This window comes from Sphaerodactylus townsendi, linkage group LG01 (assembly GCF_021028975.2).
Source record: "Sphaerodactylus townsendi isolate TG3544 linkage group LG01, MPM_Stown_v2.3, whole genome shotgun sequence".
NCBI lineage: Eukaryota > Metazoa > Chordata > Lepidosauria > Squamata > Sphaerodactylidae > Sphaerodactylus > Sphaerodactylus townsendi.
Window position 1 is genome coordinate 35375521 of NC_059425.1, and position 25229 is coordinate 35400749.

Sequence of the window (25229 nt, forward strand, 5' to 3'; positions counted from 1 at the left end):
CATACCATTGTTTTAGCAAAGTACATGTGCTCTAGACCGTCCATTAATATAATGGAAGTATCTTATGAATAGGACCATTTGTCAGTCCACCTGCTGCATATTTAACGCAGGGTATGTGTTTTCATATAAACCAGTGTTTGTTCCAGCAAGCACAGGAAGCCTGAATGACCAACACACATGCTTAATACTTTATACAGACTAGTTGGCCATGACACCAACATGACTCCCACATATTTGCATTCAGGTGTTTTAAGATGTGTATCTGCACAGACAGTATCAGTGTAACCTTGTGACAAATGTGACTTCTGTGTGAAGTGTGGAGCTGCTTTTGAAATTACTGCACTTGTGTGGAACAGGGATCTACCAAGGGATTCAAGACATTGTAGTGAATGTCCGGCTTGCCGAACTAGGTGTAAAGAAAAGAAGGGAGTTTCCTGTGGTAGCTGGATGGTTGAAATTATCCATTCTATTTTATCATGGGCAACTTTTGATTGATGTTTAGAAGCAGACTGACATTCAAGCTAGCAAGCAATCACCCAGGAGAACACTGGTTGAGATCTGTCCTGCTTAACTAAAATGCTTGCTTCTTTACTGGTTGCAGCAGCTCATACTAATAGTTAATGTATGTTTGCTGCAAAAAGCAATAGCCCTACATTTTTTCCACTGTTCCTTCCCTATAATGACTAACTCAAACAGTTTGTGAAATGACATCAGGGTTGTGTATGACATCATCACATTCTTCTCTATGTGACTGGCTGCTGCCTGTTGGTGCCTAAAACCTCACAACACAGTAATACCATGCCATAATTTTTAAAGTGATCCTGTGCTACTGGGAAGAAATGCTTGGCTCCAACTGCTGTCAGCAGCAATCTTATGAACATCTTAAATCCCTTCTTTGAGACCTAGGTTTGTACCAAACATGCAGGAGGTCAGCATATTGGCAGATATGTAAATTAAACCCATACTTTTCCTAGGAGAAGACTGTGCACTACATGAGACCCTCTTATTAAAATGTATTAAAATGTAGGAACTGGTTATCTGTTCTGCATTAAGATAAATTGTTATCAAATACAGATACATAGCATCTTACTGAATTGGTGTTTACAGTCCTATTTTTTTTCAATTCAAAGTAACAAGCAAGGCTCCAGCCATTTAGCCCAAATGGTTGCTTTCTGGATATTCAGCTAGATGAACTTCATCTGTTTCTTTTGATCTTTATCTCTCATATCAGTTGAAACTTCCTAAGCCAAATGTAGGATCTGAGTTATCCAAATCCATTTGTATCCAAATCCATTTATCAACCCAAAGCTCCTAATCTATATGCAAATAGCACTTTCCATTTTCTACCTGTCTAATTATTTGGAATTGTTTTGGTGAGTCCTAAGCCTAGAGGACAAAAATGTTTGTACTGTTTCATAGTTACTGTATCATAGTTTTCATTTTCCGAACTGGCACCTTAAAACAGCATCAACGAATCTGGGGGACGTTTTAATGTAGCTTTTTACTTAAAAAGCTATATCTGCTATGGACAACCTAGCACATAAATAATTGGCTTAGGCCTTGATCATATGGGATGAGAGGCATAACTAGAGCTTCCATATAAGTAGAAGCAAGTGCCATTGATTTCATTAGGACTTAATTTCAAGTAATTATTCCTAAGCTTCATTGTGCACAATAACTTGGGAGCAAGTCCCATTGAACTCACATGGAATTGCTTCCAAGCAAGCATGCATAAAACTGGGTTGTACAGTTGCCTACTTATCTGGAAATGTCGCACTGAAATTGTTGGGAATTACATGAGTCAGTCAGTTTTCTTGAAAGTATTTTTTTTTAAATTAGAGAGGCTATCCTGGAATTTTTGAGTTTTTTATAGCCTAGAGGGTAAATGTTTTTAAGATCATAATGCCTTGAGTATATTGTTCAAACTGGTTTTGGAGCAGTTCCGTAAGCTGAAATAGAACTACTCTCAGGAGCCTGCTTTTGGCTTTAGACTGCAATCTAAATGTACACTTGAGTACATTAGTCTAGAGTTGGGGTCTCAGTCTTATTCTGAATGCCTATTTGTACAGTTGCCTATTTATCTAAAAATGTCGCACTGAAATTGTTGGGAATTTACATGAGTCAGTCAGTTTTCTTGAAAGTTTTTTTTTTAATTAGAGAAGCTATCCTGGAATTTTTGAGTGTTTTATAACCTACAGGGTAAATGTTTTTAAGATCATAATGCCTTGAGTATATTGTTCAAACTGGCCTGTTCGTCTGTTTGTATTAAACTATCATTAAAGTCCATCTTATTTTTTGTAACCCTGTGGGAAATAATAACTTGAAAGAAATGAAATTAAGCTCCAGTGACAATCATTAAGGTAGATATTTGAAGATTAAACATTGATGCGACTATTATGTTGTTTTGCAGGTAAAGATGAACCCAGCAGCTACACATGTACAACATGTAAACAGCCATTCAACAGCGCCTGGTTTCTCTTGCAACACGCACAGAACACTCATGGATTAAGAATCTACTTAGAAAGTGAACACGGAAGTCCCCTGACACCACGGGTTGGTATCCCATCAGGACTAGGTGCAGAATGCCCTTCACAGCCACCACTCCATGGGATTCACATTGCAGACAATAATCCTTTTAATTTACTCAGAATACCTGGATCAGTAGCAAGAGAAGCTTCAGGTCTTGGAGAAGGGCGTTTTCCTCCCACACCGCCTTTGTTTAGTCCTCCTCCAAGGCATCACTTGGATCCACATCGCATAGAACGCTTGGGTGCCGAAGAAATGGCTCTTGCAACCCATCACCCCAGTGCCTTCGACAGGGTGCTGCGACTCAACCCCATGGCCATGGAGCCCCCAGCTATGGATTTCTCCAGACGGCTTAGAGAGTTAGCTGGAAACACCTCTAGCCCTCCATTGTCACCGAACCGGCCCAGTCCTATGCAAAGGTTACTGCAACCATTCCAGCCAGGCAGCAAGCCGCCATTTCTGGCAACGCCACCTCTTCCTCCTCTTCAGTCTGCACCTCCCCCTTCCCAGCCTCCTGTCAAATCCAAGTCCTGTGAATTCTGTGGGAAAACCTTCAAGTTTCAAAGCAACTTAGTTGTCCACCGTAGGAGCCACACTGGAGAAAAACCTTACAAGTGCAACCTTTGTGACCATGCATGCACTCAGGCAAGCAAATTAAAGCGCCACATGAAAACCCATATGCACAAATCGTCCCCCATGACAGTAAAGTCAGATGATGGCCTCTCCACAGCCAGTTCCCCAGAGCCTGGAACCAGCGACCTTGTGGGCAGTGCTAGCAGTGCCCTTAAATCCGTAGTGGCCAAGTTTAAGAGTGAGAATGACTCAAATATGATTCCAGAAAATGGGGATGAAGATGAGGAAGAAGAGGAGGAGGAAGAAGAAGAAGAAGAGGAAGAAGAAGAGGAGGATTTGACTGAAAATGAAAGACCAGACTATGGCTTTGGCATTAATCTAGAAGCAGCTCGTCACCATGAAAACAATTCCCGCTCTGTTGAGGAGAATCGTTCTATGCCAGATGTCATGCAAGGAATGGTCCTGAGTTCCATGCAACACTTCAGTGAGGCCTTTCATCAGGTCCTTGGAGAGAAACATAAACGAGGGCACTTGTCTGAATCTGAGGTGCACAGAGACACTTGCGATGAAGACTCAGTAGCTGGTGAATCTGATCGCCTTGATGACGGCGCTATTAATGGCCGGGGGTGTTCCCCGGGTGAATCTGCCGCCGGATGTTTGTCAAAAAAGCTGCTCTTGGGTAGCCCCAGTTCCCTAAGTCCTTTCTCCAAACGAATCAAACTTGAGAAGGAGTTTGACCTACCTGCTACAGCTATGCCTAATGCTGAAAATGTTTACTCCCAGTGGCTAGCTGGGTACGCCGCCTCTAGGCAGCTAAAAGATCCATTCCTCAACTTTGGAGACTCCCGACAATCGCCTTTTGCTTCCTCCTCAGAACACTCCTCAGAAAACGGAAGTTTACGCTTCTCAACGCCTCCCGGGGAGATGGATGGAGGGATATCAGGCCGCAGCGGTACAGGAAGTGGAGGGAGCACCCCGCATATTAGTGGCCCAGGCCCTGGAAGGCCTAGTTCAAAAGAGGGCAGACGCAGCGACACTTGTGAGTACTGTGGAAAAGTCTTCAAGAACTGTAGTAACCTCACTGTCCACAGGAGAAGCCACACTGGGGAAAGGCCTTATAAATGTGAGCTGTGTAACTACGCCTGCGCCCAGAGTAGCAAACTCACCAGGCACATGAAAACGCATGGTCAGGTGGGGAAGGACGTTTACAAATGTGAAATTTGTAAGATGCCTTTTAGCGTGTACAGTACCCTGGAAAAACACATGAAAAAATGGCACAGTGATCGAGTCTTGAATAATGACATAAAAACTGAATAGAGGTATATTAACGTGTCCCTTTCTCCTCCCTTCCCCCAACCCTCTCCTGGCCCCCGTGTAGAGATTTTTTTTTAGTCCCTTGTGAGTAAAATAATGGAAGCTGAGGATATTGAGAAAGTGCTTGTCACCAGCACACTTGTTTTTGTTTTCCTTTCTTTTTCCTTTTTTTTTTCTGTTTTCACCATTTGAATGCATGATCTGTATTGGGGCAATACTACGCAAACTTTGAGCCTTTCTCTTGTGCAATAATTTACATGTTGTGTATGTTAATTAATTTTTTTAATTGGACAGCATGTATGGTATGTTATGGCTGTTTTTAAAAAATTGTCCCCTGATCCAATGACGAACAAAACAAACAAAAGCCACCCATCCACACAAAGAAAATAATAATCTCAGAACAGCTCCTTGGCTGTTTCCAGTAAAGATCCGTAGAAGAAAAAAGAGAGAGAAATTGTAAGAAAAACTAAACGTCAGGTTTTTTTAAACATAAAACCAACCAAGCTACATACATTCTGTAACCCATATCATGTACAGTCTTGCTTTGAAACATATAGAGGAAAATGTACTTTGAATTAACTCTCTATGGACAGACCAATAACAGTGGAATGGAAAATGTCCAGTGTTAACAAGATTTCTGTCTTTAAAATATTTAACGTATCATTTGAGGGGGATGGGGAGGAGAAAAGGCCTTTAATTGAAAATTAAGGACATAAGCAAAAAGGTAAATTTGTACTATCACTTGGTTTAAAACAGAAATCTGAGTGCCTTGAATCTATTTAAGCCATGCTGTTGGCATCTCTACTTGTTTTGAACTCGTAGCTCAACTTCCGCAGTGGGCAATGTTAATGAGTCCTTAGGACCCAGCTGATAATTCTATAATGAATATCTCACAACAGTGGCTACCTAAAAATGGAAGAAGAAGAAATCTAAGAAAGCCCAATAAATCCTAGTTAATCATCATTTGACCCTCCCTCCCCTTTTAATTTTTAAAAGGCACCTAATTCAAATAGATTCTATTCCAGGAGCGAGTTGGGGAAAAATACAAACAGGAAACAGGATTTGTCACTCCTACCACCCCTTACCTCCCCCCAACCCCCTTTGAATTTTTTTAAAACAACAATAACAAAGAATGTGAAAGTGCAGAAAAGCCTTGAAAGGTGATTAAACGAACTAGGAACAAAATTCATCTTATAAAGATTTTAATAATATCTTTTAGTGATTCTGGCACAGGGAAAAAGAGAAGAAAAAAAGAGAAAGAAATGGAATCAAAACAATTAAGTCCAGACCCACTTGGTTGTCAAGTTGACAATCAAATTAGAAACTTAAAACCTTGTGTACCGAATTTCTATCTATTGATCTCTAAAGAGAGAAAGAGAGAGAGAGACGTATAAACAGATGGGCAATAATATTGTACTGAGTATAACACATAGCAAAAAAATAGTGATTTATTAGCACAAAGTGGTACTGTTTGCCATTTAAAACTAAGAACAGGTTATAAGCTAATATTGATATGGTGATGATTAACTATGAACTATTTAGATTTGCCTTGAAGTGTGACATTCTGAAAAAAAAGATAATTTTAAAAGAGTAGCAGTATATATATGTCTGTGCTCCCTAAAAATGTACTTCATTTTGTTTTTGATTTTTCTTTTTTTGTCATATGCTATGTGGTTAGTTGTGTTGACATGGAAAAAGGATTCGTTCTTTTTTTCTAACTAAGCTAGCATCTGCCCCTGTTGGATGTTCACATAGCACTTGACTCTGCCTGGCGTGTCTGAATCTTTTCCTTTAATCAGAGGTACACAGGTTGAGTATAAAAAACCTTTTAAGACTGCTCAGATAGGACAATTTAAATGCACTGTACAATTTTCCCAGTTTACAGGTCTATACTTTTAAGGGAAAAATTGCAAAATTAACGAGAAAAATTAAAAATTGAGCATGATCTCACTTATGAGCATAGTAAAATAAAAACTCTGCCAGCTTGCCGTTTACTTGACTAATGACTGGGACGCAACATTATTACGGCGCTGTGAATGGGAACAGGTCCTATGATTATATTAAAAATAATGAATGATTGCTCTCACTCCTACAGTGCAAGGATGTTTTTTTTGTACAAAACTTTTTTAAATATAAATGTTATGATTTTTTTTTTAAAAAAACACTTCATTATGTTTAGGGGAGAAAAAAAACTGTATTTTAGGGTTCATTGTCTTGATGGTGTACAAGACTCGTTCTTCATTGAAAACCAGTAGTGGAAATCCTATGCCTTGGATATACACACAGCTCTTCAGGTTGTAAAATAAATGCATTTGGGGAAAGGTTTAAGAATATATAGTAAAATATAGGAAAATGCACACTCCTGTTGGTTCCTATGCTAAGAAGAAAAAAACAAAAAAGAAGAAAAACACATTTATGGTCTCTCTTTTCTGTAATTTCTAGAATGGTATTTGAATTTAATGTTCACCTAGAGTAGGCACTATATAGTATTTATAATGAAGCTTGTATTTTTAACTGTTGCTTGTTTCTCTTACAAAAAAGGTATCTATGTACCTTTTTTTGGTAGTGGAAAAAACACACACACAGACACACATACAAACAAAACAGGCTGCCACAGTATATTTTTTTAATTTGGCAGGATAATATAGTGCAAATTATTTGTATGTTTCAAAAGAAAATTTACAACAATAGTGTGACATTGTACAGATAAGAGGCCATATAATGGCTGTTTTTTTGGGGGGGAGGGGCAGAAAATCTGTTTGAATGTCTCACTAACCAAGCGTCACAGAGGGTTGTACATATCAAGGTTCTTTTGGGGTTCCTTTGTTTTCTGCTGCCATATTGTATGCAGTAATGCAAGGTGATGATGTTGGTTTGTTCTGTAGTGTGCTCTTTGGTCCCCATTCTTCTTCTCTTACCCCCCTTTTACATTCCAGCATCTTAAACTTCATATGCAGTAAAAAGAAAAAAATTACAAAAAAACAGAATGAAAGGAAAAAAATTTTTAAACAAGTTTTGCAGGATTTTTTTTTCCATTGCCAAAAAGAAAAAAAAAAGTTTAAATGGTGCTTTATATATTTAGATTGGAAAGGAATTTCATATGCAAAGCATATTAAAAAAGAGAGAGAGAGAGAGAGAGAGAGCCCCACTGAAGTTGATACCTTTTTTTGTATATGGCAATGCAAAATATTTTGTTATTATTGGGCCTTTTCTATTCCTGTAATGAAAGCTGTTTGTCGTAACTTGAAATTTTATCTTTTACTATGGAAGTCACTATTTATTATTGCTTACGTGCTCTGTTCAGAACAGAGCCGTTGGATTTGATCTTTTATTTTTCTTTGGTTTTTTATTATTTTTTTATTATTTGGATGACCAAAGGTCATTGACAACCTGGCTCTTTACTGTAATTTTTTTTTCTAGTCTTTATTAAATTCTATTGGGAAAACCACTGTCTGTGTTTTTTGGGGTTATTTTTTTTAATGGGCAGTTGTCTGCATTACCCTGTTCATTCACCCATTTTGTCCCTTAATTGAAAAAATAAAAATAAAAAAAATGCTTAAAGTACACTCCATAAGCTTTGCGTGTCCTCATTTGACACAGTCTGTAAATTTCCCTCAGCAAGAGAAGCAGCCTTTAAGAGAAGACCACTGGGTTTTCTTTGTGGGGGCATTTAGTTCTACACATTAGTAGCCTAAAGACCCAGGGAACTCCCTATTTATATTGCAATAAAATGCTTTGTCCCCCTGGAAGAGAGTCTTTTGTTTTACATCAACGGCAAAGGTTTCATTCCCCCCCCCCCTTAAACCAAGGGAACATATCTTTTCCATCTGGATTTTTCTCTCTCTTCCCCCCTCCCCTCCATTTTTCTCCTACTGAGAATGCATTTAGCTAAAGTCTAAAGGTTGACCTCATTTGCTACAACATCCAGGTCACTCCTGTTTTGTCTGTGAAAGGGACTCTCCCCAGTTCTTCCATTCCCCTTCTCCCCGATTTTGCACTGTTGTGTATAATCACAGACAAGCTCAGAAACGAAACAATATATGCAACTCCCTCCCAGTGTGGCAACCCCCCATCAACCCCACCCCCCTTTGCCCACTTTAAAATAAACTAAATCCCAGCCTGATAGGTGAATTGGGAAGATCTGATTTCTGCACTGCCACATTATGATGTAGTGAAAGCAGAGACTGCTGACAGGGACGCGTGTGTGAGAAAGGAGGCTCATCTTGGGGTGTGCAACTGTTGCATCCAAGATCAGCACCAGTTGGGGACACCTCTTTACCACATTTATCCAGTTGGAAAGAAACCAGGAGCAGGAACTGCTCTCCTTTTTATATATATATATATTCTGTACAATGGATAGGTTTTATCAAAACGTTGTGTATACATTGTCTTTAAATATCTGGACTCTGGTTCTGATTACATATAAATATATATATATTTTTCCTCCTGAGAGGTCTGTATATGTTGTCAAGTTTTACGAATACTGCATGTTGCAGCATCTATTTGCTTTATTAAAAACACATACCTCTGTGATATTGTCTCTTGCTGTTCCTAGTGCAACGGAAACTGAGTATTTCTTGCTTCCCTTGGGAGGGGTGGGGTTAAAGTCATAACATTATTGTCGTATCAATAACATCTTTTCTTGCCTTGTTTTGAACAAATACCTTCTGAAGATACATCCATTTTAACTAAGGAAATGCTCTGTGTCCCCGTCCCCCCGCCCTCGTGTCCAGGACACTAGGGCTTGACCTGGATTGGTTTTAACAGCTGTGGTCTGGGGACCAAATAACCCCTTTAGGAGCCAGACAGAGCTTCAGCTCAATTGTGCACTGGCTGAGCACCAAAGCACAAGCAAGTTGTAGGATCCAGCTTGGCATGATCACCAGCCTGAGTTGGCATAACTGGGTCAGCACTGGACTTATCCACTTGACACTGCCCCTAGTTAATGAGGAAGCTCGCAGCCCTTCCTTCTGTTTCTTGCTGTTTCCGAGACACAGTAGAGTTCCCTCCAAAGCTTAGAAAAGAGAAATTAGAATGTTGGCGTCTAATAAATGACAGTTATAAGATGAGGACATAGAATACAGTGTTGTAGGCCCAGTGACATTCTCTCTGTGCATTGGAAATAGGCTAATTGATAACACATTGGCTGGGATCAAAAACCCCATAAAAACCTTGATATGCTTATAGAACTCATGCTGGGCAGGAGCTTGTTGATACATTTTATGTGTACATTCTGATTGTTGGTATAGAGGGAGCTCTAGTTTGTGCAGAGCTCTAAAGGTCAGTAATGAAAATGCTTAATTCACCTAGTTTTTCAGAGATGTTATGCCAGTAATCCATACACCACTTCTATAAGGCAGGTCAACATTATCATTTTTCATAATGCATAAGGGGAACTTTGTGGCTTAGAGAATTTGAACTTTCTTATAACCAACCACTAACTTCAGAGACTGCAGCAGTGGCGTAGTGGTTAAGAGCAGGTGCTCTCTAATCTGGAGAATTGGGTTTGATTCTGCACTCTGCCACTTGAGCTGTTGAGGCTTATCTGGGGAACTAGATTAGCCTGTACACTCCAACACACGCCAGCTGGGTGACCTTGGGTTAGTCACAGCTCTTCGGAGCTCTCTCAGCCTCACCTACCTCACAGGGTGTTTGTTGTGAGGGGGGAAGGGAAAGGAGATTGTAAGTCCCTTTGAGTTTCTTGCAGGAGAGAAAGGGGGGTATGAATCCAAACTCATCCTAGGTGCCACTTATGCTGGCAGGGTGGGTAAATGTGCCAACACAGCCCTGCACTGGTTCCAGGAGGCTCTTTGCCTCCCCTTTCTGGACTGGGCTGCCTGCCCTGCAAACATACAAAATATAGTGGCAAGATTTAACACAAGCAGAACTGCAGAGCGGGAAAAGGAGAGCAGGGGACTGGGAACTAATGTGAAATTAACCATAACCTAGATTTTTTTTTTTTTTGCTGTCAAGTCACAGTTGACTTCTGGTGAGTAGCATCCTCATAGGGTTTTCAAGGCAAGAGATATTCAGAGGTGGTTTGCTGTTGTCTGCCTCTGTGTCACACCCATGGTATTCTTTGGTGGTCTCCCATCCAAATACTTGCCAGGGTCGATGCTGAGAGTATGTGACTGGCCCAAGGGCACCCAGCATGTTTCCATGGCAGAGTGGGCATTCAAACCTGAGTTTCCCAGATCCTAGTCTGACACCTTAACCACTACACCTTTCTGGCTGTCACAGAGCATAGACTACAAGATCACAAATAAATGACGCCAATGGAATAACCAGACAAATAACTGGGAGGATATTCCAAAGGAGGGGTATCAAGACTGAAAAGGTCTAGTTGCATACTTTCTTGCTTTGAATCCTAATGGAAGGCGAAGCAGGACCTGTGTTGAAGACCTTAGTTGACGGGCAGAAATATGCAAAAGTCCTTTACATTCTTTCTCTTCTATAGTTCTCTTCGCCAAGTGCTGTGTAATGTTTTATGTCACAGACCATAATTACAAAAGGCCACTAACTGTGCTGCACTATCCGTACAAAACTACCTCAGACCAAGTCAGACCCTTGGACCAGTATTATCTGCCCCAGCTGAGAAAGGCTCTCCAGCATAGCTTACGATTGGACATTGTTTTAAACTCGAGTTAGTATGGAATAAACAGGGAACCTTCTACATGGAAAGTTTCTGCCAAGTAGCACTATGTATGCAATCCAAAAGTGTTTAGATTATGCAGAAATATAATATATTGCAATGCATACCATAGCACTCTTTGCTTCATTCAATTATTCAATAGACTCTGCTTTTATTTTACATAGTTCTTAAGGTCAAATTTACTTATGTATATTTAAAGGAATATCCTGGTTTTCTGGGGAAAAAGAGCCTCCAAAGGGCAATCCTATGCAGATTTACTAAAATCATTGGACTTGCGCTGGAGTAAATATGCATAGGATTGTGTTGCACGTGATTTGCAACAAAACAGTATCATAAAATCAGGTTCAAAACTCAAAATGCAGTTCTAAAAATGAATACATTTAAAAGAAGCCGATGGAAAGTTCAGTTACCACAGGAGGTTAGGTGGAGGGAAAATGGTTTTGTCAGTCATTTAAAAGTTTTTAATGCTGGTCTATCAAGTTGTTTTTGAACTCTGTAAGATATATGGCCACATTTAGAGAGGTGCTGGCTTTAGTTTTTAAGACGAACATAAGGATATTACATAGTTTAAAAGGAAATATAAATGGTGCATGCATGTTCTATAATAAATTCTTATTCGAAGTGGCCCTTTGAAATCGATCACTCATCCTACATTTTGTATTTTGTTCCAAGACTTACAGCTCTGTTCCCAGAAATATGTATGAAGCTGTCTTATGTGGCCAGACCACCAGCACAGTATTATGTGTTCTGACTGGCAATGGCTCTCTATTAAATCTGGCAAGGGTCTTTTCATGTCTTCCTACCGGATACTCTTTAAATGGAAGTTATCAAAAGAAATCTACTATGGGCTAACACAAAGCGGATGTTCTTCATAAGAGGGTTTTCTATGAGAAAGGACAATGGATGGCTCATTCTTGTCAAAGCTTTTCTTATACATTCACCAGAGGGAATCACAGGAATCACTTCTTCGAGGCAAAACGTTCCATCAGATTTACCTACACAACAAATGTTTATTGGTTTCATATCAGTTTATTGCTTCCCCAAAGGGTGCTGGGACTTGTCGTTTGGAGAAGATGCTGAAAATCATGTACCAGGGATCCCTCTAACCCAACTGCAGTTCCCCGGAGTAGGACATGACCATGAAACCAGGATAAGTCCGCACTATAAACATGACTAGTATCTGCTGCAGTCACCCTCTTTTCTCTTCATACCGAGGCCTTACTGCACCTTTTTGAACATGTTCTTGATTTTATCATCTGGGTTCTTTTTGGTCTTCCAATGTAATATTTTTCTCCACAGAAATATGCACATGAAGAGTTACCTCAGGAGTTCTAGAGCCATGTGGAAAGATTTTGAGCAGAAGTAGGCAGTGTTCCTCTAAAAAAGAAATGTTGGATCAGGATTCCAGTATCTGATAAAATGAGCTTTGACTCTTGAAAACTCATAATCTGAAATTTTTATTAGGCTCTGTAGTGGAGTGGAACAGGGCCTCTCTGGGAGTCATTTAGCTTGCCACACTTGCTATCTCCCACACCCTGTTGTGACTAAGATTTCTGTAGATTTCAAGTCCATTGCTTCTTAGTTCTCAGTTGTCCTTCTCTGGTTTGCTAACATATAAATTCCTATCTTCTTTTAATCTCATCTTCTTTATTCTCCTTTCTAGTCTCCAGTTTGATTTGATCTTTATATTCCAATTTCTTGCTGACTGCTTATGGAGGAAGGCTTGATGACCACCCATACGATGAACATAGGACATCTCACTGTTGTAGAGTGGGTGATACAAGAAGTCACAGGTTGGAAAACATAATCTCCTGCTCTAGATTATGGCATGGCTGGATCCTCTCATCCTGTCTGTGCTATCTTTTTCTCCCACAAGCCTTGTCAATGAGTCAGTGTAATCTGGTACCTAAAGAGTCAAGATAGCTAGAACCTGTTGAGCAGGTCAGCAAAACCCAAATATTTTTGGGTAGCCTTGGGTAGATTGTCTGTTGCCAACTCACACAGTTATGAGGACAAGAGAAAGCCAGATTGGATGTTACAGGCCAGCAGCACTAGCTGCCTGCGCAATACAGTCTCTTCCAGAGTTGGCTAATGACAGCAGTATGTAATGTCTGGAGAGGATCTGAGGAAAGTTGCACTGACCATAGTTGCACATACCTTCCTATGCAATATCTTTTCTAGACATTTTTGGGTATTTGGCGTATGTGGGATTAATAACAGCAATGAGTCCAAACTGTTTAAAATAAAACAAACATTTATGCCAATAAAAGGTGAATGAATGAATAAAACAAACCACAGTTTGATTAGGGATCACCACACTGACGTACATTTTTCCTGGTATTGCTAGCAAATGCAACTGAGGAATAGTATCAATATGTTGGTCCCAATTTACATGACAAGTATGGTGTTGATGAAAGTAATTCTATAGATACCTTTAAGTCAATCAATCAATAAGGGGAAATTTTGCTGTGGAAAGCCAATCCTCACAGCAAGGCTCTATACTGTCTGTGGTTCATGAACTCTCTTCTTACTGCTTTCCATTGTGGCTTTCCCCCATTTCTGTTTTACTCCAGCAAAGGTTTTACGAGATTCCTAGCTGATATCTCTGAAGCAGTTAATCTTTCTATAGTCCTTGACTCATTCCTCCTTGAGTATCTGATACTGTCCTTCTCTGTTCAGAGATTTCCAGCTCTAGGTCTACTTTCTCTTTTCTCCTCAGACCGGTTACAGATCTCTCATCAGTTTCTCTGCTTAACTCAGATGACTAGAAACTCTCTGAACCAAGCATGGTCAAAATAAATCTCCTTAAAACTGTCTCGTCTTTGAGGCATACAGTCATGGAATCTTCTTTAACATATTCTCCATGTACTCCCCTTCCAGATAATGAAGTAATCCTGCCATTTCTTGTTAAATCTTTCATGCTTTGCTTTTTTCTCTTTGCATTTGGGCTGAATTAAATGATAACCATCACCTTATAGTGAGTTACCACTCCCTCCATATCTGAAAATAACATGGGTGTAGAAAACATTTAAATCTCTACTTATATCCAATTCTTACTGGGCTCCATGTCTAATATTTCTTTACACGCTGATGTCTCCATGGCTGTTACAGAAATCAAGACTTCAGTGGTCGTTGAAGTCTCCGAAGTTTTGATTTATCCCTAGAAACGCTTCCTGCTTCCTTCACTGAGGCATTATAATCCACATACAATTTATACAGCTACTGTGACTGCCAATGCCACATCATCCATTGAAAAAGTAAGAATATTCTAAAACTGTTCCTTGGAAATGCTCAGGTAACCAATCGCCTAGTATGTGTGATCTACTGGATAGTGCATTTGGTTTAACATGATGACCCTGGGTTAATATTCCAGGTAATTCTCTTTTTTGAAATGTTAAAAGTGAACCACGTTGACCACATTAAGAAGCTCTGTTGAGTCTGTTGCTCTGTTGAGCAGTAGTGCTCATATTGCTTTGAACCTCTTGAGGTTTATCACTTTGAAGGTTCTTCTGTATAACCCCATTCAGTTGTGTGATTATGAACGAGTTAAAGTCAGTGACCATATTTTAAAATTCAGGATTTTGAAATGAAACCATCTCTGGATGCAAAAGTTGGCCTTAGAAATAAAGGGTCAGTTCAAATGCTTACCTGGCCAACAAGGTGGAATATGTGCATGTTCCCATCTCATGCATCTAAGGCAGGGGTAGGGAACCTGCGGCTCTCCAGATGTTCAGGAACTACAATTCCCATCAGCCTCTGTCAGCATGGCCAATTGGCCATGCTGGTAGGGGCTGATGGTAATTGTAGTTCCTGAACATCTGGAGAGCCGCAGGTTCCCTACCCCTGATCTAAGGCAATGGGCAAGATAGTGCCTTCCATGCAAAAGCTTAGAGTTGCAAGGGCAGAACTTTCATGATATCCCTCATTTTGATTGGAACAGTCAAAATATGTACAGGGTTGTGAGTAAATACATGGTGATCTAGGCAACCACATTACTACTGGGCAGAACCCATCTTTATTAAATACAATACAATACAATCTTGACACAACCAATGGGCCCGTTAATCCCCTCCTTCCTAGCAAAAGCAGCTGTCAGAGTATACTTCTACCATATTATACACTTTAGCCAGTCATAGTGAAATCCTAAGAACACTTTCCTGGAGATAAGCCACACTGAATAGACTTTGGTAGGATTCTAACTAACCTGTTTAAACTTGTGATATCAGCCCCATTTCTTGTGTCTTGGATTGCACATGGAAATGGATGGCAGCTGAAGCATGTAAGAGAATAACTTTGGTAGCTCCTCTGTTAGGGAAGATGGTGTTGACGAGGCCTTTGCTTCGTCATGGGGGTAAAGGCACTGTTGCTGCCCTTTCAGCCTTGGCTTCAATAAAGAGAACTGTGTTTTGGGAAAATGGGAAAAGAGAGACAAGAAAGCATTAAGGAGGGGAAAAAAACTATGGTTGTTTTATGTGACCCTGCTTTATTTTCTCATGCCGTCCATACTCATCACTGAGATTGTGAGCCCTTTAGAGTGAAGTAACATTACTGTAAGCTACTCTGAACCTATGAGGTAAAGCAGAGAATAAAATAATGTATTTAGAGCCTATTTGATACCTGCCAACAAAGTTCCGTCTTTTGAACGACCCTTAAGAGTCAATCATTACATTTCCTCAGTCCATACTTTTCATGTCACACATTTGTGCATCCAATATAAAATGGGCAATCATGGTATGTGGCAAACTAAATATGTTACTGTGGAAATCCAGAAAGAAACATCTAGGAAGTTTCAGTTTTTTTGGTGTTAAGAAATGTTACTAGTGTTTGAAAGATTATGGTAGAGGTCACTTGTGGTAAAATGAACTGCTAAAGTTGTTTGCAGAGTTGAAGCAGTAGCAAGGATCGATGGAAAAGAAACATCCAGAAAGTTTAAATTCCTCTGCTATTAAAGAATGTTCCTAGCATTAAGCTATTATTTTATTTTGTTTTCAAAACATACTCTGTGTTGAAGTAAGACATCCTTTTAAGAGCTTATACAGAGAATTGCTTAAATATCTGAGAGAGGAAAGGGTAGTCAATGAGAGCTGAGCGACATCCAAATAAGAGTGACAGGAAGGGTGTGGAGTAGGACAGATAATAAAAATGCTGGCTTCAAAATTTCTGGTGGCAATAAACCTTAGAAGGTCAAGCCATTCCAACAAAATCCTGTTTTGAGTAGACTGTTTTGAGGAAGCAATATAAAGAATTAACATTTACAACTACCTGTACTTTTCACAGAGAAGTCTGAGTTGTACCACTTCAGATTGCAGATGGGGGCTCAAAAAAATCATTGCACACACACAAATAGATGTTGGGGGAAGGATTCCAGCCTATTGTGAATACTAGTTTTCTATGAGAAGAGTACACTTTTGTATGGAACCCCCACTTATAGCTGAAATGGTACATCACTGATACAGGTATAATACTTAAGCAAGAACTATATTAAGAACAGACTGGAGAAATCTCATAGATTTAGGTTATTCCTGTACTATAAACCAATGTAACTTTGTAACTTAGGGCATGCTCATACTAAGTTTTGTAGGGTTGGAGTATGCAGTCAGACTCCCATGCAGCTGATTTCTTCTTCTAGCTCTGCCCTCAGGAAACATCACTCTTCACTTCCATTGAATAACCAAGCCCTGCTCAACGATCTGCTGCAGTTGGTGTAATAGCTCTTCTTGAATTTGATCATGTTTGTGAATAGGACTGTTGCATCATTATGAAAGAGAAGAGCTTCTTCAGCATACCCAAGAAAAAAGGGTATGGACAGAACAAGTCCTACATCCACAGCCACTATCAAACTTGAAGAGTCTTGCAAGGCATAAGGGATTCACCCAAATTCCATGCTACAAGAACTCTTTGGGACTGCATCTAAGCTAAGACCTTGTAAAGACTTTGAGATGGTTTTATTTTAATGATTATGCTGTATGTTGAACTGGACTCAAATGCTCTGATCCAGCAAAAGAAATCCATACTTGCACAGCTAATGCAGATGCACAACTGCATCCCCATCACAATAGCCATGCCTACTCATTGAACTGGCTGGATGCCTGTGGAGGTGCATTTTCCAACCACTTGATGTACTTAATTCATTGTGTATGTCTAGAGCCAGATTGGGGCTACATCATTTCTCTGCCTAGATAAAATGGGAGGTGGTTCTCTTGGATGACACACACAGAGACACACATGTTCAAGTAGAGTATTTCATCACACAGTGTGTTGCATAATTGTAAACAGGAATAATTTGCCTTTCGGTCCATATTACACCTATTTTTTCCTCTGTCCCCATCCTCTTTTGTAGGTTGGCGTAGCGCCCAGGGGACTCCTGATGTGTGGCAATTTCCGGATGGAAGCTCAAGGCCGCTTAAATTCTGAGAGAATGTGAAGTGGGATGTGCGCCACGTATGTGACATCCAAGTGGGGTTTTGCTGTTGGGTTAGTTTGTGACGCTGTCTCGCAGAACAGCTTCAGGAGCCACCACGCCAAAGGCAGGATCCTACTGGACCTACCCACACCCCCCCACGCACTCACTGCCTGACTGATGCACTCTTTATTTATATATATTTTTAATATGATACAAAACCCACATCATCTAAAAACAGTTATCCATCAAGGGCTTTCCATGGTCGATACGTTTTTTTAAAAAATTATTATTTGACAATCTTGAAGGCCATTTCCAAAATGGCACTGGGAAAGCCTCCCTTAAAACATACTGATAGACTGGACCAGCAAATGATTCCCCCAGAAAAGTGACCGGCCCACTGAAAATATTGTATGTCCATCTACCCATGCACAATTTGTGATAACAAAAACCTGAAAGAAATTTAAAAAAACTGCCAAGTTTCATACAATGTTATAAGCTGACTGAACGAAACGGAAAGATCTTTATCTGGGATACTGAAGAATAGCAGCTGGCCAGAACAGAGAAGATTGGACTTGGTGGACCAATGATCTGACTCAATGGTATAAAGTTATTCCTTGGACTCCTACTCAGCTGGGAGAGATGTGTGGGGTGAATAAACCTCTTAACTAAGGTGAATTCTGTACAGTCCAGTGTTACTGCTGAGATGGCTCCCAGTAGGTCTCCACACATCCCTTTTCCATCCAGAGAAACTACGAGAAGAGAAAAAAAAATGAGATCACATTTCTAATGACCTCACCCATGTTGAGATGCTCATGTACAAGCTGACAGTACATTTGAATTTTGATATGTATTGACTTTTAAAATGTTTCGTGTTCACTGCCCAACCCTGCTCAGTCTTAGAAGTCAGCATAGGAAGCAGCTGCCAATCTAGGAGCTATGGCGTCAATCCTTGGGGACTCAAAAACACAGGTTCACCTTTCTTCTTGGCTGTGATATTGACCATAGGATTGTGGGGTTGCTCCTTTTGACCAGTCAGATTAACCGCCTGTTATTTGACCATGATCAAACATGGTCAAAAGTTACATCATAGTGCCTAACTGTTATTGGGTCCATGGTACCAGTTGAATCTAACTATTGGAGCAGGGATTCTCAACATGGTGCCTGTGGGTGCCATGGCAGCACCAACTCCTTGGTGCCCACCAAGTGTTTTTAGAAAATGTGCAGTGCCAGGTGGGGCTTTTGCCCAGCAAAATTTCTAATTGGCCTCAGAAAATTAGATTAGATTTGCAGATTAAAAAACAACAACAGCAGCTGCCAACACAGCACAAAGATCTTCTCTGTGTAACTGAAGATAAGTTGTGGCAGCCATTTTGTGACTTTGCCCACTATTCTGTTTCAGAATTGTGAAGGTGCCCACATGTTCCAAAAGGTTGGAGACCCATTGGTTAGAATGAGTGCATTTTGCCTCTCAGTATGTCAAAAGATGGAGGCTATACAACCTACTGCACCACTCTCTTCAGAGATCTTCCATCTTCCCCCCCCAATCAAGCCACATGGTCTAGTTTTGTCTTCAGGCTTTGTGCTGTAACTGCAGACATATAACAGAAGAGGCAGGAAGCATAAACAGTGGCAAAGAATGCAAGTGCCTAAGGTCAGAGCTGCTACCACTACATTTGCCATGCGGTAGAACATGGAGCTCTGTAAAAATCCCCCGAGACTGGACACCCTGAGAAGACAGTAGTTGTAGGTAGCACAATTTTCTCTATGCTTTGTTACTGTTCTAACAAAAAAATGTATTAAATACATTACTATTATTTGACAACAATGTGATATCCACAAAGATATTTATAAAAGTTTTTATGGGGGTATTCAAGGGGAGAGAATTGGGATGTGAGTGTGTGTGTTCTTGGAACCTGGTTCTTACCTAATTCTTTGGTCCTTTCCAAAGAAAAGGGCGAGACAGCAGAGGAAGCAGGTATCATTCCAAGCCACTGCTATTTTTCTGTAAGATTAGTTAATAGCAACCATCTTCTGTACTGGCCTCATCCCTTTTAGTCCTCCAGCATGCCTGTAAGAAAACATCCTATATTACCAAGTTTGGCTAGACATTCAAGTGCCATTGCTATCTGGCATAGCCTATCCTGCACTCTCTCCACAGCTGAGGTATACTGCAAACACAAAGATTGATGGTGCTTGAAGTGGGGGGCGGGGGGGTTAGGTGCGCATTGGAAGCATTCATACCCTTTCTCAGAGACATTGTGCAAATCAACAACAGCACTGATAGCAAGGATTCAGTTGTGATCTTTTCAAATTATTTTGTTTGTTCATTTTTAGGACAGAGGAAGCTGCTTTATACCAGAGTCAGAACATTGGTCCATGTAGCCCTGTACTGTCTATTCTACATGGCAATGGGTCTCCAAGGAAAGATCTTGGGCCAGCCAGGCTATCTGAGATCCTTTCACTGGACATAATAAGGATTAAGCTGGGACCACATTCAGAGCAGGTGCTCTGTCATTGTGCAATGGACTACATAGCCAACACAACTTTAATTACTGTAAAAATCAACCCTTGCAAATCAAAATACATGCATTTACCAGACATTTGCAGCTGTGGACAGCATACTTCCTGGAACTACTGAAATTATGTTCATGATTCTGTGTTACAACAACCATATTGATATTTATTCCTGTCGAAATTCATGTGGAAATCCAAACTGCCTCATTTATCGTGTACACAACCGAGTGAATCTGATTGTGATGTACTGCATTTCTGTTGCTTAAATATGTACATTTTGGAGGGAAAATAGGGTGGGCGGGCCATGATATGCTTTACTTTATGTTTGGAACAATAAGATATGACTACAAAACAAGATATGTTTGTGTCAAACTGTGATTGCACAATTGGAACTTCTGGGATCACCAGGAAATACAGTGAACCCAGGTGGTTGGGTATGTTGAGAAGATCACAAGAGGTGCCCTGTCTGATCAGACCAGTGGTCCATCTAGTTCAGTATCCCATTTCTAACAGTGGCCAACTAATTTCAGGGCCTACCAAAGGATGTAGAGGCCAAACCTGTCTTCTGATGGTGCCTCCTAATTCTGGTATTCAGAGGTTTTCTATCTCTGGAGTGGAAGTTCCTTTTAAGAATTGTTAAAAACGTATTGTCCATCATAGTTTGCCCAATGAACCCAAATGAATTCAGGCAACACCTAAGAAGCAGCACAAAAACCAGTTTGCCCATGGCTATTCAGCAAGACACAGAATCTGCATTTCTTATACAGAATCAATTGGGGAGGGGGATCAATTCCTATGCCATTCAGGTGTACTGTATAGTGTAGTAGTGAGGATGTGAAAGTTGGTTGGTAAACAGCAAAGAGGTTAGTCAGCCCAGGACTTGACACTGGTATGGCCACAGATATACGCACTCTGCAGAAAATGTTGCCAAAAGTTGCCTCCAAAGCAACTTACCTGGATATGAGTTGTGTGAAGACAAGCTTCCCCTTCTCCACTGCCTGGTTAATCTGCCTTTGGAAAAATCCGTTCCCATCTTTATGAATTATGTCCTGAGGGCCAAATTTTAACACGAGGGTGTGTTTGTTGGTCCCCCTTGGTTTCTTCCCACATGACAGTGCCATGGAAACACATCCTGTGAAGAATAGTGTGGGAAGGTCTCTTATGAGAGGCAGAAGTGCAAAGGGAAACAAGGAGAGAAAATGATAGATCTATGGAGATACAAGTAGTATAGGTTAATGATTCTTCATAATTTATGCAGGCATATATATATATATATATATATGCGCAGAACATAATCAATTACCTTCCCAAGCTATAAATTTGACACAAACCGTTCTTGAGGGAAAATGGACTGTATGGGTATTCCTTGAGGAATGGGATACTATAGTTCCACTCATTGTAAGGAGCTCATTTCTCCATCATTCAATCTGATGAAGAACCCTATTCATATGCCATTAGGGTTGCCAACCACCAGATGGGGACTAGAGATCTCCCAGAATTACAACTGATCTCCAGGCAACAGAGATCAATTCCTCTGAAGAAAATGTCTGCTTTGGATGGTGGATTATATGACATTATACCCCAAGTCCCATCCTCCAGAGGCTCCACCCACAAACATTCCAGGAATTTCCAAAGCTGTAGCTAGCAGCTCTATGTAATAGAACTCATGTGGATCAAAGTAGCAGTGAGCCCCCAATCAGAAAACATTCACAGTGTGGCTAACACAATAAAATGAAATCACCAATAGCACATAATTCCAATTTAAAAGCATAACACAGCAGAAGTGACATAAAAATAAAGCAGCAAGGAATTTTTTTTCTAAAATCAGCATTTAAGGAGAAGAACTAATACCAAAGCTGAATGGCACAAAAATAGGACTCAAATCACAATATGGAGAAAACAACAATATACCACTCTTAAAAGCCTGGGAGAACAAACTTTGCCCCCACAAGCTGAGGATATAATAAGCTCACCATTCCCTGTGGGTTCCATGCAGCAGGCTGAGGTAAAACTTAAGTTCTGAGACTGGTAAATATAAAGGCCACATAGTGCAACAAATGAAAAAAATTTTTTTCAAGGTCAACACATGTTGAGTTTCACAAATGGGTCTGTCACAATGCAAATATCTGCTTGAGAGGGGGCTACTTTCATTACCTGGTACACTGGGGGCCAAACTAGTTGTGACAATAATTGTTTGGCTGCTGCTGAAAATGGCAGTCCTGCGTCCTGCTCTCCCTCTCTATTGTGGCATGACATCACAGTGATTTGTGTTTTCCTGGCCCTGTCACTGGCTGCTGCTGAGGAAATGAGAAATCTTGTAATGACATAATATCTTCTAGATGTTACAGAGAAGGAAGAGGGGAGGGCCAGATGCATGCTTTTCTCTTCTGAGCAACAACTGCACATTTATTGTCATGTCTAGCTTGGTTTTACGTCAGATGCTTTTTGTCTGCCTGAATCTCGCCTGCAGGCTACACGGATCTGAAATAAACAAGATGGCAGAAATGCATTTGCCTGATTGCATTGGTTTGGGTCTATTATGTCTCTCTTGACACACCGTAATCTTTAACAGAGTCTCCTGACAGTAAAACATAGCTAAGGTTAACACATTTGCGACACCTTCCTTTCCTCCTGACCTTAAAAATTACATTGATTAAGACATCACAAACGATTGGCTCGGTGATATAATTTTTACAGGGTGCTAATAAAACAGAAAGGACCGCTTGTTAAATCACACTAATTTCAAATGATCTAAAGGGATTGACATCCCTGTCGGAGTCTGCAAACAGGATCTCAAAAGCCCAACACACACACAAAGCTACAGTGCATTCTTATTCCAGCTTCCCATCATATCCTGCTAAGGAAACCCAAATAGCCAATAGCAATACTTGAAACCTGTCAGCGAGAATATTTAGTTCTGTTCTCGAAGGTGGCAGGATAACTATTAACTTCAGGGAGAGGTGAATTGAAATGGGTTCCTTCTTTGGCTTTTAGAGATTATTCCGCTTAATATGCCATTTATTCGGCACTCATGTTTCCAGGCAAATGCACTGTTCATCTTACTTCTTTTGATTTGGTGTGTCTTGCCCTGTTATTGAGGCACTGAAATGTCTTCCCAGCTCGTTATTAGATCTTCAGTATTCACTTATTCTAATGGGATAGCAGTTGTTGTTGCTGCTGCTGCCAGCAACCCCTTGATTTGCATTAATATTTCGGACTACAGAGCTGGAATGGGAACAGAAATCCTAGTTGGCTGGTTTACATGTGCCTCGTAGTAATGGGATCTTAAAGTGGCAGCTGCTTCATTTGAAGCTAATCATTATGTCAGAGTTTCATGGGGGAGGTGGGGGAGAGGGTGCGTGCATGATCCGAACTCTCTAGCAAGGCAGTCACCCGTTTCGGATAGTCACGGGGCAGTGGAATTATCCCAGATGGCCATGAGCTGTGTGTAATTTAGGCAAACCAGGGCTTGGATCCTATGTGTTCTTTCTGTTGCAGAATGCTGTGAGCTCTGGCACTAGGCACTTCCTACTCATTCAAAGATGCTGGTCTTGCATGAGCTGAAATGCCTAGTCCCAAAAGGAAGACATTCCACAGTGAAGGATCATCCCTGTTATGGAAGAAAGCACAGTGCAAGGTGAAGTAAAGATCCAAGTTCATGTAGGTAAGGCCTGTTGTGTAGGTTTTTCCCATATGGGTGAAACTGAGAAGGTGGAGTGCATGCCTCATGGCCATCTGGGTCCACTCCTTGGGCAAACAGCTCCAACTTTGGCTATCTGCAAAGGAGACCTAACAAAAGTGTCCTGCAAAAGATAAACCATTGCATTGGGGAAACAGCTAACCTGGTAGTAGGCTGAAGATAACATAATCTTGTAGGCCTGTTTGATTTTTGTTCATATGTGTTGCTGTCTAGCTTGCTTCCCCTTGATTGGCAGACAACATAATTTGCCCAGCTCTGGCTGAGGGCAGCACAACTATTTAACTAGCTGATAGCTTACCAAATGACCACTCATAGTAGGGGAACTCCCATCCCTTTCTTAATTACTCACACTCAATTAAGTGAGAAGCGGGAGAAAAATTTGGGAAGAAAGACAGAGCAGCCACTTGGGATGCTTTAGAAATTCCTTCCGTTTCTATGGTCTTTACCATAGAACATAAGAAGAGCCTTGCTGAATCAGACCAGTGGTCCATCAAAGCCAACATCCTGGCTCACAAAGCAACCAACCAGATTGGGGAAATTCCTACAGCACTCCATGGAGCTGTGACATCTCTTCCACTTGATCATCCAGGAGTGATGTCGCAGCATCTACAGCACGTCCCCTCCCAAAAAGGTCCTGGAATTTTTGGGCGTGTTTATGCATACCTGCTTGGGAGAATGCTTCACTAGACTCAGCGGGGTTTACTTCTGAGGAAACATGCACGGAGTAGGACAGTTACATTATAAAATAGATTATAGTTTCATCGAAAGGTGAGGAGGAGTCTTGTGGGATCAATTTAATGAACAACTGAAAAGAGTAGACAGTTCATAAGCAGTATGAAAGAGCAGAAGAACTAGATTTTTAGAGCTCATTCCCTTCAGCATTAACTCTTCCTCACTTTCTCTGCATCTCTGTCCTCATCTCAGCTCCTCCTTCAGCAACTAAGCTTGTTCTCCAAGAACAGCAAGCAAGAGATGCAGTCAAATGCCATGGCCTAGAGGAAAAGCTGTGTGCCTTCCTCTGTTTTATCATCCTTGAATTCAAAAGCCATATTTTTTGCTCCCTTATGCCATAATTTTCTGTATTGCCCTGACTAGTCTATCTTCTTTAGACCTTAGCTCCTTCACTCCCTTCCTAGATGGTTGGACATAAAACATTAGTCTCATGTGTCCTAACACCTGACCACTTCCCATAGCTCAATGTGGCTGGATGTCATTGATCCAAAACCAATTCTAGCCTTGTAATCACCAGTTCAGCAGGACGTTTCCTCCATATCCTGATAATCTTCACCTCCATTCTATCTCTCTGCTCATGACTCTTCTTTTGTGCACAATGAGTATGTACAATCAAAAATATCTGCACTAGAGTCCCAAGCAGAATTGTAATTGTCCACAGAATACCAGCTCAGTAGGATTTGTTGTGTGAGTAGCCTTCCAGTACAATCTCAACATAACGAGGTAGCTGAAATATACCAGTACTCTTGAGTAGGAATGGTCAAGTACCTACCACTTCAGCTCACATTCTGCTCACAATCACAAAAATTATTCTT

At 40.6% G+C, this 25229-nt stretch overlaps 1 protein-coding gene across 6 annotated transcripts in view; it reads left to right on the forward strand.

Annotated features, from left to right (window-relative positions):
* The window catches only part of BCL11A (BAF chromatin remodeling complex subunit BCL11A), a 201123-nt gene extending 178632 nt beyond the window's left edge, over window positions 1–22491 (forward strand). For 4 of the 6 annotated variants that reach the window (XM_048517917.1, XM_048517934.1, XM_048517908.1 and 1 more), the window contains exon 4: window positions 2411–8943. In XM_048517917.1, the coding sequence (XP_048373874.1) occupies window positions 2411–4416 (2006 nt within the window). In that variant the 3' untranslated portion in view covers window positions 4417–8943. Of the gene's footprint in view, window positions 1–2410; window positions 8944–17405 lie in introns of those variants that run through there. The other 2 variants (XM_048517951.1, XM_048517942.1) reach the window with 2 other exon arrangements.
* Window positions 22492–25229: the final 2738 nt, after the last annotated feature.